This window comes from Gigantopelta aegis, chromosome 15 (assembly GCF_016097555.1).
Source record: "Gigantopelta aegis isolate Gae_Host chromosome 15, Gae_host_genome, whole genome shotgun sequence".
NCBI classification, from domain to species: domain Eukaryota; kingdom Metazoa; phylum Mollusca; class Gastropoda; order Neomphalida; family Peltospiridae; genus Gigantopelta; species Gigantopelta aegis.
In genome coordinates, this window is record NC_054713.1 from 32446856 (window position 1) to 32464495 (window position 17640).

Here is a 17640-nt window from a genome sequence, read left to right on the forward strand (position 1 = left end):
GTTTTTTTTTATAGGAAACCCGCTGTTGCCACATAGGCTACTCTTTTACGACAGGCAGCAAGGGATCTTTTATTTGCGCTTCCCACAGGCAGGATAACACAAACCATGGCCTTTGTTGAACCAGTTATGGATCACTGGTCAGTGCAAGTGGTTTACACCTACCCGTTGAGCCTTGCGGAGCACTCACTCAGTGTTTGAAGTCGGTATCCGGATTAAAAATCCCATGTCTTGACAGGGATCCGAACTCAGTATCTACCAGCCTGTAGACCGATGGCCTAACCACGACACCACCGAGGCCGGTAAACTACGGTTCTGTGCTACATTGGTTGCTCAAATGTATTGAAAAACATAAACTGATTTTCACTTTCATTACTGATATATGGTACCTTTAAATTTAGAATGTAATTGTTCACCACATAACCGATTGGCGGTTCTCGTGAATTTAAAATTGAGTAACCGACACACGAACAGAACAACGGTTCTTGTGAATTATTGTGCCATGTGCTCACAAGTTGTCTTAGTTTTGTTCGTGTGATGCACGGTCTGTCTGGGATCGATCCCCGTCGATGGACCCATTGGGCTATTTCTCGCTCCAGCCAGTGAACCACGATTGCTATATCAAAGGCTGTGGTATGTGTTATCCTGTCTGTGGGATAGCACATATAAAAGATCCCTTACTGCTAATCAAAAAGAGTAGCCCATGAAGTGGTGCCAGCAGGTTTCCTCTCTCAATATCTATGTGGTCTTTAACAATATGTCCAATAAAATGTGTTGAGTGCATCTTTAAATAAAATATTTCATATATTTTCTATTTTCAAGATACACAGCAGCACATTAGAAGAAGTATCCAATGTGGAGAAAGCAGGTTTCTTCTTTAATACCAGACCAAATATCACAAGCACCACATGCCTGACATCCAACAGTCACTGCTTAAACAATGTGTGGGGTGGGGTGATGGTGATGTCATTAAATAAACATTATTACACATGTATTATAATACATGAGTCTCACTACATGCCATAAGCAATGGCGGGCCCGCCATCTCTTAAGACTAATTTCCAATACACCCGCCATCCATTGGCAGCGATAGTAATATTCGCCATCCATTTATTTAGGCTGCCATCCAAAGTCACAAGTCATGCCATCGTCTTGAACTACCAGAGTAATCAGGTTCATCGTCGTTTACAAGACATTTTCGAAGTACACTAACTTGTACCCTGCAAATCTTAGGTACCATCCCTTCCTATAAGTGGAACCAGCTCTACCGATTCCCTCTATTCCTTTCCTGAATACTGGAGAGACCACTGTAATATTTACCAGCAAGGAAGTAATTCATCAAGTTAGTGAAGGTTTTATACTCTATATATCACTTTCATGAAGTCCGTCCTACATGAAGGATTTGCAATCTATTAGTTCAGCTGTTACCAAACTATAATAAATCAATATTTAAGATTATGCCAGACCATGAAATAGTTTAGATTCAGTTATATAACAATTTTCCCCACTACCTTTTAATAAATAAATTGATTATTAATATTTTATTCATTTATTTAATAATTAAATTTTTGTTATATTATTTACTATATAACTATATATATTGGTCCAACTGTATCAATTTTGAGTTTGTTAATTTCTCAATGAATGTAAAAATAACATTGTCAGGCAATAACATATCTGATGACGTCATTTAATATTGGTAAAATATGGACTTTTAGTGTCATTATTAGAAGTAATTTAATTATAAGGATTGTCTGTCGTTTCTTTTATGTTCATCTGGGTATGAAAAAAAAAATCTTCTGCAAACGTATGTTAGAATGGCTTCACCGATTCACACAGTTTGTGGATGATTTTGGTTTGTTCATATTCCGATGAATATAAAAGAAATAACATACAATCCTTCAGGTCAGGTTAGAGAATTTAACGTGCACATTCAGAGCAAGCTGTTGTAGCGCACGCCTGTCCTGGGCACAGGTGTCGGCCTCAACCTGTCTCCTCCCTCCAGGACAGGAACAATCCTTAATTAAAATGTTTGGTTATGTAGGTTGCAGTTTGTTTTGCACACAAATGTTCCACATGCAACAATTCTATTACAATTTTTTTTTTTTTAAACCAAAAGAAATGTTGATACAGTGATTCTGTATGCTGGTATATTTATGAAGAACTTTGTGATTTATTAAAAAAGAAGAATAATCAACAGGGCCATATGTAGACATAGATACTTGGGGGGGGGGGGGGGGGGGAGTAAAAAGAAATCAGGGTAATTGCAATATATAGCGAATAATACATAAGTGGCCGTTAGATACCATTTATCTTGCAACGAGTTGTTTTAAAATGTATCTAACCAGCGAAAGTGACAAGTTGTAAGACAAATGGTATCTAACGGACAAGAATGTATTATTCTATTTCTAACATACCCTCAAGCAAATTTTAACATCTTTTTTGACTAAAAGTTATTTACAGCCCTTGCACCTAGGTGTCACGAACAAATGATTGTGAGGTTAACTATACATCACACTGTAATCAATTTCGATCGTGCTGTTGTTTTCATTGGATGTATGGCATTGGTGACCTTTTCATCACCTAGGAGCAGCCAGTCGTATGTCTTGAAATTGTTAACATACATACAGGTGTAAACAAGACACTAGTTACAAATATTAATTGTTAAACAAATTGCAATCTCCAGGTTAAAAATATCACCTACTATTTATCAAAACGTGTGTTAATGGAAGGAAGGAAGGAAATGTTTTATTTAAAGATGCACTCAACTCATTTTATTTACAGGTATATGGCATCACACATATGGTTAAGCACCACAAAGATATTGAGAGACGAAACTCACTGTCGCCATTTCATGGGCTACTCTTTCCGATTAACAACAAGGGATCTTTTATATGTACTGTCCCCCAGACAGGATAGTACATACCATGGCCCTTGTTACACCAGTTGTGGAGCACTGGCTGGAACAAGAGTGTTATGCATGAATAAATATACAACTGTATTTATACCCATTAATAAATAGTTGTCAATTACTTCTATAATAGTCTTGCCACTTTCTGTATCAATTTAGCCATCAGGCATGACCCTGGTGTTAATTCACTTCCAGTAAATACCAACATGTGTGACATTTACAACATTCCTGTTAACCTACATGTATAACACATGCCTTGGAGGAAATAACTTAAAAATAGTGAAAATGTTTCTATCTGGATGCTATTAGGTTGTGACAGTTTGACATGACATTGTATATCAGTTGTAAACAAAGAGAATTTTGTTTAAATGATAATTCAGCATAATTTAAAGAACAACTATTTGGTGTGTGTGTGAGAGAGAGAGAGAGAGAGAGATAGAGACAGAGACAGAGAGAGTTAGGGAGAGACAGACAGACAGACAGACAGACAGACAGCGAGAGAAACTGAGAAGGGAGAGACAGAGGGAGACACACAAAGACAGAGACAATGAAAGCAAAAAACACAGATAAAAGGGATTAGCAGCAAGGGATCTCTTATATGTACCATCCCACAGACAGGATAGTACATGCCATGGCCTTTGATGTTCCAGTCGTGAGAGAGAGAGAGAGAGAGAGAGAGAGAGAGAGAGAGAGAGAGAGAGAGAGAGAGAGAGAGAGAGAGAGAGAGGGAGACAGAGGGAGACACACAAAGACAGACAGTGAGAAAGAAAGTGAAAAAGACAGATATAAGGCAGGGGAGAGAGAGTGAGAGGGAGGGGAGACACGGAAGGAGAGGAAGGGTCAAAGATGACCATATACATAGATTGACACGAAAGACATTTTCACTGGCCCGGCATAAGAAAATTCACCGATACCCCTATTTCAAAATACACCTCTTATGCACACGACCACTGTGCTAGTGATGCCGGTTAAATACTAGTATATATATATTTAAAATACCTACCTTGAATGAAACACAAACAGCATGTCTATTACAATCCATACCACCAACAGACAACAAAAGGACCACTCTGTTTAATGTCCACAAGTACACAAATCTGATAATGACAAAAAGTTTAAATCTCTCAACAAAACAGTGCGCTTCATTCGGCCACGTCAATCCTTTGCTTGAGAAGTTGTTTACCTATATTTACCTGTATATATAATGTAAAGTCACACAGTGTAAAACTGGGTACAGATCTATCTGCTAGACAATATCTGGTGATTTTAACCCAAGGGTAGCCATGCAATCTACTTCTTGTTACATGCCAGCGAGTTAAATTTATAGATACCCTTCGAAGCTGGATCTTGCATGCCTTTGGGTAAGGAAAGCCAAAGAATGTTTAAAGACACTCAACAGTTTAGTTGATCAGCAGTGTTACGCGTATTATTATGGAGACTGTGTCACCTCAGGCTTCTGAAAATTGCGAGAACAATAATTTTGTTGACACGTAAATCTCATTTCGGCTAACCTATTTTTGGTTCTTGCAAAAATGTAGTGTTATTTACATGGACATAACAGGTTATGCAAAATAAAACATGGGTTACATGAGTTCATATTTGCATAACCTATAAATGGGTTCTACAAATTTTCAATTCTCATTTGATCTATAGTTCCAGCCAGTGGTATTACCAAAGGCCATGGTATGTGCTATCCTGTCTGTGGGATGGTGCATATAAAAGATCGAAAAGAATAGCCCATGAAGTGGCGACAGCCGGTTTCCTCCCTCCCTGTATGCATCTGTATCCTGACAAAAAAAAAGTTAACAGACGGACGTATGGACAGACAGAAAGACAAAGAAACAAAGAAATGTTTTATTTAACGACGCACTCAACACATTTTATTTACGGTTATATGGCGTCAGACATATAGTTATGGACCACACAGATTTTGAGAGGAAACCCGCTGTCGTCACTACATGGGCTAATCTTTCCGATTAGCAGCAAGGGATCTTTTATTTGCGCTTCCCACAGGCAGGATAGCACAAACCATGGCCTTTGTCGAACCAGTTATGGATCACTGGTCGGTGCAAGTGGTTTACACCTACCCATTGAGCCTTGCGGAGCACTCACTCAGGGTTTGGAGTCGGTATCTGGATTAAAAATCCCATGCCTCGACTGGGATCCGAACCCAGTACCTACCAGCCTGTAGACCGATGGCCTGCCACGACGCCACCGAGGCCGGTAACAGAAGGACAATGCCATATAATATGACCCATAGATGGGCATATAAAAAGGATTAAACAATGGGTATGATGTAATGATAAAACACAACATAAAAAAGAGACAGTTAAAGTTTGTTTTGTTTAACACCACCACTACAGCAAACTGATTTATTAATCATTGGCTATTGGATGTCAAACATACTTTAGTGACTCCCAATATCCAGTGTGTATTTTTGTGCTGGGGTGTTGTTAAACATTCATTCAATCATTCAGTCTTCAGAGAAACCTGCTATGTAAATTTTTTCCATTAGCAGCAAGGGATCTTCTATATGCACCATCCCACTAACAGGACAGCACACACCACAACAGTTGTTATACCAGTTGCGGTGCACTGACTAGAAAGAGAAATAGCCCAAAAGGGATTGATCTTAGACTGACAGTGCATCATCAGAGTACTTTACGGGATTATGTCCTGCCCTACATATATTACGGTAGCACATGTTAGGCAATTTATTAAGGCTATGCAAACTGTAAACATTACATAACAATAAGACATAAGTGGGTATCAGATATGTGTAATATTGAATAGAATCATGTGTCAGCTGACATTATTCAATTCTAGTGTCAACAATAGGTCACTGATCTGGCTTTTGCTACATATTTCGGTCACAGAAAGGAAGGAATGTGTGTGTGTGTATGTGTGTAGTTGTGTGTGTCATTCTGGCTACTTCTTTCCATAGTAACCAATTTTTTAAAATTTTAAATGAAAAAGCCCTCATAGCAAATTACCACTTATATTAATATGTGTACAATGTTTCATGAAGTTATCTTCAATGGTTTTGGAATGGTGCTCCGGAAACACTATTGGATAGATGGATGCGCGGTAGCAGAGATGTATGGACAGTGCCCATTTTAAAGTCATAGACCCTAGTTTTAACTCGTGAAAATAGACACTAAGTTTAGTTAATCTACAAACCTGTAACACACCTGGATTGAGATACAACAGAGTGAAACAAGAGTCTGTGATGTTGAAATGGGGAAATACCTTCTAAAAATAGACTTAAACTCATCTCAATAACTGATATTTCTCAAAGCACTTCATGGTTAGTGTGTTTTCAGAATTACAAAAACTGCATTCCGTGGCATTACAGACTCCAGCATGACCAAAAACACTTTGGATGAATGGAAATGGGAGTACATTTTTTTCTTCTTCTGCGGGCTGAGGGCGGAATCTAGCTCAGTCAGTAGAGCGCTCACCTGAGGTGCTTGCGTCATAGGATTGAATCCCCTCAGTGAGTGGGTCTTTTCCTGTCCTAACCAGTGTCCCATGTAAACAATAAAATGTAAGCAATGTCTAATTTCAATAATCTTTTTTGATTATTGAAACCAGACATTGCTTATATTGCTTAAAATAGTGAAACATCGAGGAAGATTTTGTTCAGAATGGTGTCGCTATGCAAGTTTCCGAGATCGCTACACAATTTAAAAAAATCAGTCAGTAGTTGCTAATTAATTTTCAACTGACTAATCACTAATTAAGATTTTGAAAACAAAATGTTCCCTGAACATATGTAGTAGTGTTTAAAAACTGCTAGGGTTTCTGCAAGAGGGTAAATTGGGTATGGCACCATACCCATATTTTTTTACCATTTTTTTTTTAAAGCCAATCTTTTTACAAAATTAACTACTCTTTATTATTACTGTATGATTTTCTTAACCCTAAACTTAACCCATTTTCTTTCTGGGTGAGGCCCCCATACCCCCCCCCCCCCCCCCATTGATTGTGGTTGCATTCAATTCCATAGCGCCATACCCAAAAAAGTATTTTTGGCAGAAACACTGACTGCATAGGGTCTGTCATTTTAATATTTCCCTCACACTGCATTGTGGGAGGATAACAAAAAGAAGAAGAATGCAGCTTTGCAGGGTCCATAAACACAGGTCTGAAATATTGAGTGACTAGGACATTTGTATTGACTGTTTGCATTAGGATAAGAAGACCTGACTGGAAGGACACGTTCTCCCTGTGGACCAATTTAACCAAGCCACAGTGGTGGCAACCACTGGTTATTTCCAGTTAACCAATGATCTATGGTGATACTGTGTAACACACAGGTAAATCCCACAATTAAAGAGTGGTCATACCCAACATAATTACCACAAGAACAACACAATAAAAATTATGACATAAAACTACTGAAACACATTCCACAGTTTCAAAGGCTGCAACAGTCTTTGTAAATATCCCGGAGATCAATAAAATGTTAAGAAATTATTTATAGTGCTGTTACTATTGTGGCAATATTAAACACAGGATGGTCATAAAAAGGTCATAAACAATGTATCCATAGTATGCAATGAAAATACTGCTCTCCAATTCCAATGTTTTTTTCCCACCAGTTGAAATGAACATAATTCAGGGTGTTTGTCATCACTGAAACTGAAACGTGGTTTGAGCAAAGTACGTCGACGTGTATAAATGTCAATATTAACTTTGAGCCTGAGGCAACATTGGGCACCCATTCCACCTAATACTCACAAAAATCATGTTACTAACTTTATAACATTTGAGTCTGACTGTATCCTATAATTTGTCCGATAGTAATGTAGTAGTGTTGGTATAAAGTGCTCCTACTGGCAGTAGCTAGTGGGAATTTCCCTATTAGCTCAGTTGGTAGAGTGCTGGACACTCGCACAGAGAGTCCATGGTTCGAATCCCCTAAGTGAAGATTGATTTTTACATTTGGAGCCGACGTAGGGACTGGGTGTGTTCTTAACACAAGAATACAACTATAACCCAGTCAGGACCCTTAACAGTTCAACTGACCGTGGCCCACAGCTCCGGGACGTAGCTTCACTTGAGGGGGCAGTATGTAGTAGTGTTGGTATAAAGTGCTCCTACTGGCAGTAGCTAGTGGGAATTTCCCTATTATCTCAGTTGGTAGAGCGCTGGACACTCGCACAGAGAGTCCATGGTTTGAATCCCCTCAGTGGAGATTGATTTTTCTGTTACAGTAATACAGTGAAACCTCTCAAAACAGGACACTCTGTAAACCTGTCCTGTTTTAAAAATCAGTAAAGAACTTAACCTCTCTAAACCAGATACCTCTTAAAACCAGACATTTTACTTGGTCCCGAGGGTGTCCAGTTTAGAGGGGTTTCACTGTATATAATTACTTTATTTTTAAATCAGATCTGCACATTTTGAAATGATAGTGAATAAACAGAAAGTTCATCAGAGGTCCATAATTTTGTTGACATGCTACTGGCATTCTACTGGAGCGGAACTCTTTTAACATGCTCATATACCACTAAGGTTTCGAGCATGTCCATCCCGGGTCCCGTCCCTGCATTCTACTGGAGCGGAACTCTTTTAACATGCTCATATACCACTAAGGTTTCGAGCATGTCTATCCCGGGTCCCGTCCCTGCATTCTACTGGAGTGGAACTCTTTTAACATGCTCATATACCACTAAGGTTTCGAGCATGTCCATCCCGGGTCCCGTCCCTGGATTCTACTGGAACAGATTGTTTGCATGAAATCTGGGAGGCCTGGAACAATACATGTACCAATCATGGGACCCTTGTTAGATATGTGTAAAAATCCAATTTTATTAAGTTTTTTGACCTACGATCTATCACACATAAGGAGAGAACATTACTAATGAAAATTGTGAGAATGATAATTTTGTTCGCGCATTGCTCATGCAAAACTAATTTTGGCAATCGTGGAACCTATTTTTTGGTCCAGGACATAACGGGTTAAGCAAAAAGAAAACATGTTACCTATAGTCTGTTCCATCCTCCTACAAAAATGTTTTTTTGTATATAATTTCAGTTCAAGGTCTGAAGCAAGAGGAAAAGTAAAAGTGTTTTGGAAAAAAAAAAAAAAAAAAGTACTATGTTTGAGTCAATCTAATTAAAATTAGCTCCACTATTACATGTGGATCTAACAGCAGCCCGTTGGAGCTCATGTCCAGTTGACCTTTCATTCAACCAATCAAAACCTTACTTGCAAAATCATGCCAGTGATTTGAAAAGAATTTGAAAACATTCGGGATTAAGCCGAGGGTATACGAAATGATTCGGGTGAATTACGAAGTATGCCAGAAACTAACTTCAATATAAAATTTTATATAAACTTCGTTTAGACAAACAAAAAACAACAACCATATAATAGCCATAAAATCTGTTTATACTAGTATACAATCCAGAGTTTATTACTGCACTTTTCCCCGTTTTTTCAATGTTGAAATAGACCAACAAGTTTGCCTATTGCATAAATAGTCTTGCCTGATATTTTTAGAATTTGTATGCTCCTGAATAATGCTATAAATGGCGAAGTGTAATTGGTCGATATTTAAATTGTTATTTATAGATGTCACCTGGACATGGGAGTCCACGCAATGCTGTTAGATCTACTGGTGAGACCAGTAGAGCTAATTTTAATCAGATTGATGTTTGAGTGCAATTTAAAAATTAATCGGCTCAGAATAAAAATAACTTGTAGTAAATTCCATAGTATGAAAAAAAGGAGTTCCCTGTGGGAAGGACTATAAATAAAACAAATTCTCTAACCTGTAAATGAGTTACACAAATTTTTAATTCTCAAAGGCTAGTACATGCCACCACAGCCTGCAGAAAAAATTAAAGTTTATGTTGTTTAACGACGCCACTAGATCACATGGATTTATTAATCATCAGCTATTAGATGTCAAACTGGTAATTTCTGACACGAAATCTTAGATCAAATCTGCTACATTTTTCCATAAGCAGCAAAAGATCTTTTAATTACACTTTCCCAGACAGGACAGCACATACCACAGCCTGGTTGGGAAGGGGAAAAAATCCAATCAGAGAATGGGTCCACTGAGGTCATTAGATCCAAGCACCTCAGGCGAGCACTCTACCAACTGAGCTATCCCTCGTCAGATCAGGTCATAGGATTTAACATGCACATTCAGAACAAGATTTTGTAGCGCACGCCTGCTATAGACGCAGGTGTCGACTTTCGCCGACTCCTCCATCCAGAACAGCAGCTAGATCCTACAGAAGAACAAACATTTATCTCCTTACCATGCTGGTGAATGATGTTGACACTACCAACTGAGCTAGATCCCGTCAGATCAGGTCATGGGATACAGTGTAGTGGTTTTACACCTACCCACTGAGTCGTTAAAACTTTCTCTGGTGGGAGCCAGTACCGGGCTGTGAACCTTGTACCTACCAGCCTTATGTTCGATGGCTTAGCCGCGACACCACCGAGGCCGGTTACTAGTTGCAACAGGAAATGGAATCGGTCTTGTGACCAGTCTAGTGTATGATGGTCAGATCAGGTCATAGGATTTAACGTTCACATTCAGAACAAGTTGTTGTTGTAGCAGACGCCTGTCATGGACGCAGGTGTCGACTTTCGCCGGCTCCTCCATCCAGAACAGGAGCTAGATCCTACAGAAGAACAAACATTTATCTTCTTACCATGCTGGTGAATGATGTTGACACACTCGGGCGTGGCAAGATCGACAGCGTTGAGACGGTCGTTGTTGTCGATGTCCGGCCGTCCACCTGCGTCCAGCAGCAGTCGAAGACACTCGGGGTGGCCCTCCTGACACGCGTAGTGCACGGCCGTGTTGCCTTTCAGCTTGTCCACCTGATTCGGGTCTCCTGCGAAAAAAATAAATAAAAAAATAAGAAGTTTGTTTTGTTTAATGACAGGGGCGGGACGTAGCCCAGTGGTAAAGCATTCGCTTGATGTGCGATCTGTCTGGGATCGATCCCTGTCGGTGGGCCCACTGGGCTATTTCTCACTCCAGGCAGTGCACCACAACTGGTATATCAAAGGCTGTGCTATGTGTTATCCTATCTGTAGGATGGTGCATATAAAAGATCCCTTGCTGCTAATCAAAAAGAGTAGCCCATTAAATGGTGACAGCGGGTTTCCTCTCTCAATATCTTTGTGGTCCTTAACCATATGTATGACGCCATATAACTGTAAATAAAATGTGTTGGGTGTCATTAAATAAAACATTTCCTTCCTTCTGTTTAATGACACCACTGGAGCACACTGATTAATTGGATGTCAAAGATTTGGTAATTCTGACACGTAGTCATCAGAGAAAACCTGCTACATTTTTCCTAATGCAGCAAGGGATCTTTTATATGCACTTTCCCACAGACAGGACAACACATACAACAGCCTTTGACCAGTTGTGGTGCACTGGTTGTAATTAGAAAATCAGTTGAATGTAAAGTTAAAATGTGTTTTGTTTAACAATACTACTAGCCTGGCACTTTTAAAAACTAGACTCAAGATCTTTTGCTACTAATGGAAAAATATAGCACATTTCCTCTCTAAGAATATATGTCAGAAATATCAAATGTTTGACATACAACAGCCAATGATTAATAAATCAGTGTGCTCTTTATCGGATTCCCAGTCTGGAGCTCCACGCGGTAAGATGTGTTTGTTTCGCTTGTGCACAATGCACGTGCTTTCGTGTGCTCGACTTGGGGGTCCTTCATTTCATTGTTTTTGTCAGCGAAATGAAGTTTTCTACTGGGATGTATGCGGCCATTGGAACTGATTGAACGATGGAACGCTTCTCGTTTCGACAGCCTGCACCACCAGGTTGGATTCTTTTTCAGCGAGATTCCTTGCCTCCACGTCATTTCTCCGTCTGACTGTCGACTTGGTTTTTTTCGTGACTTGTATGACGACCATTCTGCAGAATGCCATGGTTGTTCGCGTTTAGTCTCTACGTGTCCGAGCCTGTCCTAGCAGCACTGGAAGATTGACCGCCCGACTCTAAGAAGAAATAGGAAGCAGGGTCAGCCCCTACTACTCTTTTTCTAGACTTTACTTTGTTTTATTGTGATACCATGTGGTATCCTCCGGAGTCGGGCCCGTCCGCAACACTATACCAACCCATGACGACTGCACTATACCCTAGTCTGATACTCTCTCTCGTTCAGACGGATCCGGCTTCTCAAGATCTGTATTTCAGCACAGCACTACACCTTCAACGTCTATCGACTGTCAATCTAGGTTTTTTTTTGACGGGATGTAACCCATCTCGTCCCTTTAAGCTGTGCACCCAAACGGCCTTAACGAGGCCACTCGCGTGGACATATCGATCGGACTTTAAACTTTTAGATCTGCGTTCAAAATTTTATGTCGAAATTACTTCTTTTTTTTAAATATTATTAAATAGTCCGATCCTCTCTTCTTTCTCTTATTTAATTTTGGACTGTCCTTCTAAAATGCTCCAAATTATATAAATATTCGGCCGAGCAGTCAATTCTTTTTAATTTTTGGCTTGTAACCTTTTTTTAATTTTTTATTTAATCTATTAACTTCTTCACTAATTGCTATTTTCAAAATTCTGCCCATTTTCACCCCCCCCCCCCCCCATCCCGAGTCAGGCCACCGATCTTATCGGAGGTCGAACTCGGGATGGGCGTGTTCCAAACCCTAGTGGTATATGGGCACGTTAAACTAGTTATCATCATCAGCTCTTTATCGTGTTATGTTTGTTTGGGCTAAGGTTCTTGTTGTGTATTTGGACTGTAGTGTCCAGTGATGGTTGTTTACGGTGTCCTGTAAAACACCCTAGGTCATGCATACTGAGCATGCGTCATAAAACGTTAATAAAAAGTACATGCTACCAGCCGTTATTGGAATTCGTGTTGTTTTGTCAATTGTCAACAAATGACATGCAAACACAACAGTTCTAAGTCCTTGCAACATTTATAAACACAATAAAATTTTAAGAATTTGTTGGTTGTAACTTGTATAAGTACATCCACCATTACAGGCCTGGGGTGAGAACCTTGGATGTTGACCAGCCTCAGTGGCGTCGTGGCAGGCCATCGGTCTACAGGCTGGTAGGTACTGGGTTCGGATCCCAGTCGAGGCATGGGATTTTTAATCCAGATACCGACTCCAAACCCTGAGTGAGTGCTCCTCAAGGCTCAATGGGTAGGTGTAAACCACTTGCACCGACCAGTGATCCATAACAGGTTCAACAAAGGCCATGGTTTGTGCTATCCTGTCTGTGGGAAGCGCAAATAAAAGATCCCTTGCTGCTAATCGGAAGAGTAGCCCATGTAGTGGCGACAGCGGGTTTCCTCTCAAAATCTGTGTGGTCCTTAACCATATGACTGACGCCATATAACCGTAAATAAAATGTGCTGAGTGCGTCGTTAAATAAAACATTTCTTTTACCTTAGATGTAATCCATATGAATTGTATGAGGTAAGCAAATAATGTTAGATACTCTCTAACCTTACACATCAGTGGTATTGTTAAACAAAACAAACTTTATCTAATAGAGTCTGAGACTTTAAAGACATATTGTCACAGACCACTGACCTATTTAAAGGCATATTGTCACAGACCACTGACCTATTTAATGGTCTAACGAAGTATTACCTGAACAAAACATATTTGATTTGTCCCTAAATGTACTTTATTCAACCATCTTCATAACCACCATACTCCATTTATTAATTATATTTTGTAAAAATAAGTGAATTATGGCAATGGTCCATAATTCAAAAACTAAAATTGCCGAGAGGGTTGACATGGATTTCATTCCATCATGGTCCAGTTAAAGTGATGTAATAGCTAGATTTGGTTTCCAACAATTAATGTAATTTTTATTTATTATCCATTTTTAGAGAAATAAGGTCCTTAAATCTGTGACAGTATGCCTTTAATGCCATGACAATGCCATTCAAATTGTATATGTGCAACATCATTAAAAAGATTGAGTCTGGACTCCTTTAGTTTTATAAGCACAGGCCCTGAAGCACGTACATGAATTAATCATCGGCTATTTGATGTGAAACATTTGGTTATTCTGACTCAGTCATTCTGACACATAATCGCAACAGGAAACCCGCTACATTTTAAAACAGTTATGGTATTTTTTACATACCACAGAGCTCTGATAATATACCAGTTGTGGCATACTGGTTGGGATGCTGGAAAAAAACAACAATCAGAGAATGCAACTTCCAGTTACACTGAACCCTCTCTAAACTGGACACCCACACATCCAAGTAAAAAAAACTTTTTTTTCTACATTTAAATTTAAAAAATGCTGTATATATGAGCTGTCACACGCAAAAACCTACAACTTAGCATGACGTCAGAAACTGAGTAAACGCGGCTCAAAGTTTGATGTCACATGTACTATTTTGTATTTTGTACCTGAGAACATAAGTCGAGATCGTTAGCGATACCATCAGTACTTTGATACACATTTACAAGCACAGGGAGAAGTCCTATGTATTTTCCCTGTTATGAGTCATATGTATCGATATGTAATGCAAGTATCACATGTTTTTATAACGTACATGATTATACATAACAAAGTTCAACAACTTTTCCAGAAGTTAAATACAATATTCATAAATTAGATCAAACATCAAATTAGGATCGTATCGGGTTGCATGGGTCTACCACTCGGTTAGGCCTACCTGTTCTGTGGACTACAATCAACACCACTATTTCTACTCCTATTTATATTTATAATCTAAATACTGAAAACTAAATCATTTCCTACAAAATATATATATATATCTGTAACAATACTACATTTTTTGTTATTTATTTTACCATTGTTTGCAAACAAATTTACTGTTGTCTGCACACACATTGCGGTACGGTAACAGAAACGTTTCATTTATAAGGTTATTACCTGTTATTTACCAAAAAATAAGACAAACTTTTTTTTTTGCTAAGTTGTAGTTTTTCCCATGTGACGGCTCATATGGTTATTACCTATAATGGAATACCTATCCAATATGATAAAGATTTATTTTATATTTATTGTAAATGTTGAACCGACAGTGCTAATTTGGATGCTTAGACTATCTAGAACCATTTACCCATGGCTCAGTCTGTACTGCATTTTTTACCCATGGTGAGATTCCACTTATTCATATTAACAGTATCCTGTGGTTTTAATCAGCTCGATACGAACTGTGGTACAGTTTTGCACATCACGATTTTTTCCGTATATCTTATTTGACTTGAAATAGGCAAACAAACAAACAAAACCCCACATCATTTTATTAATTGGTGATGACAGGAAATGTAACAATCACGTCAAGCATAGTCGGCTTACTTGTTGGCATACAGAGTGATAGGTTGGTTATACTTGGTTCTAACTTATAAATAAAATGTGTTAAAAGTCCAATAAAAATAACCAGTTAACGATAATTACAAATAAATGTTTTGTTACTTACACATTATTATTCATTGTTCATTTACGCTGGAATACGGCTATGGCTATCATGTTCAAATAAATAAACCAACAAGTGAGAATCACATATTCGCTGTTTTTCCCTGAACTCGGAATACTTCGGCTGATTGTTCAAAACACCTCGGCCAATAACCTCTGGTTTGGTCGATCTGCCAAAACATTGCGACTCAATACGTACATTTCCGTGTCAAGCGAGCACCAATGGAAAAGCCTGATAGTAAGGATTTCCGAATGTGACAGTTTATAAATAGTTTGACACCGTCACACAGATGTTCTAGTAGACTAATATTGTGCTAAAAATTAAAACTGACCAAAAAGAACATTATGCTACTAATAAATATAGTGGTTTATATAATCATTAAAAAAACAACAATCCATAAATATTAAATTTAAATAATATCAACTATATTGCAATACATATTGCAATACAGTTTCTTATATTGCAATATATCACACTACGGTTTTGACAGTATCGTTGCACCTCTAATATATACTGTAGGTATACATGGTTTATTATTTTATTTATTAGACAAAAAAATCCCCCCAATAATGTTGGTCAAATACTTTTGCATTGACAGGTGAAAGAGAGGTGTTGTCATGAATGTTATATATTTTTAGAAGGGAGAATGGTCTTTAGAATAATAAACATTTTAATGTAGGGCTGGGGTCACAGGTAGCTTACCCCCAAACAGAAACCCCAAGTACCTAATACTATAGTTACACATAAAAGAGTAAAAGTAGGACACTTCTGGATGAGAATTTACGATGTCCATGTACTGAAAATATTGCATCGTTAAAAGCAGTATTGCATTCGATGCACAAGTAATTTAAATTTCATAAATTAAACAAATGAATTGTACTGACCATCTTAAAATACTTAAGACTTTGAGTTAAAGTTTGTTTTCTAATGTCACTGATAGCATTCATATTGAATTGAAGGGTGTGTAACTCTCAGCATTATTCTTGTGTACTTCACAGCTTCACCATGATCACAAACTTAAGTTTTTATTTTATTAACAAATGTATTAAAAAACATTAGGGATTTACAGTATGTCATATTCAAGACAGACATTTTATAGTCGGTTGGTGTTGTGCTGTGCTGAGGTAAAATTAGCATTTCAGTAGTGTTCGTTTATGACGAGTAGAAAAATATATGAAACTAACGAAAGAGTTAGGTGCCGTCCATAATTTTCAACATTTTCTCGAGCGTACAAACTGTACACTTTTGACCCCCCCTCCCCCCCCTAAAAGTGTACATCCCCAAATGAAAAATGTTGATTGACATTTTTCATTTTTAAAAAAACCTGTACGCTGGCCCCTTAACCCCCTCCCCACCACGTACGGTTTGTACGCTCGTGAAAATGTTGAAAATTATGGACGGCCCCTTATTGGCCTTGAGTTTTGTGTAACTTTTTGTTGTTAATATGTTTTTTAGTTTTTTTTAGAACATTTAAAAGAATCTGTTCATCTTGTAGTGTCTTACCTTTACTCTTTATTATACAACATAACTACAGTTTAGTGTTATTGGTTGGAGGTACCTGTGGTGGGGATGGGACTAAAACTGGCATATTTTAGATTACACAATTGTTGAACCAATTGTCTAACCTTTGGTTAGACAATTCTTAGCACTGAATTGACAGTAGTCAGGTCAGGTCAGAGGATTTTATGCGCACATTCAGTGCAAGCTGTTGTAGCACATGCCTGTCCTGGGCGCAGTTGCCAGCTTCTGCCAGCTCCTCCGTCCTGGACAGGAAAGGGTCGGGGTGGGTGGCAGAAGGGGCCACCTGCTCTGGCAGGTGCAATGGAGCACCAGTAGCCTCACTGGAGTCCCAACAGACCGGGGGATGTGTGTGTGTGTGTGTGTGTGTGTGTGTGTGTGTGTGTGTGTGTGTGTGTGTGTGTGAGAGGGTGACAGTAGTAAATATATTTTATATTTAAAGTAACTTGTACCCTTATTTCTTAAAAGTAAAGTCAAGATTTCCGCCTCCCCGTTATGGGAGGCTTCGTGCACAGGATTCCATAAATAAAGTCCAATCAAATTTGGGTCGTATCTCTGAGCAAGAGCTTTCCTAACGTCATCAGCACAGCCGTAACGTACAGCTTCGTGGAGTCTTGTGTCCATTGGTAACAACTGTTTTTAAATATAAAACAGATATATGTCAATAATGTAAATAAAACATTATAAACAAAAATATTAGTCAATAACTTTTGGTTTCTACTGACGCATTTAACACTACATATATTGTCAATTTGCTC

At 38.5% G+C, this 17640-nt stretch overlaps 1 protein-coding gene across 1 annotated transcript in view; it reads right to left on the minus strand.

Annotated features, from left to right (window-relative positions):
• Positions 1–17556, minus strand: part of LOC121389771 — a 47354-nt gene extending 29798 nt beyond the window's left edge. The window contains exons 1-2 of the mRNA XM_041521419.1: positions 17335–17556; positions 10592–10777 (exon numbers count right to left, since the gene is read on the minus strand). Coding sequence (XP_041377353.1) covers positions 10592–10777; positions 17335–17506 — 358 coding nt within the window. The 5' untranslated portion in view covers positions 17507–17556. The remainder of the gene's footprint in view (positions 1–10591; positions 10778–17334) is intronic.
• Between the last annotated feature and the right edge of the window lie 84 nt (positions 17557–17640).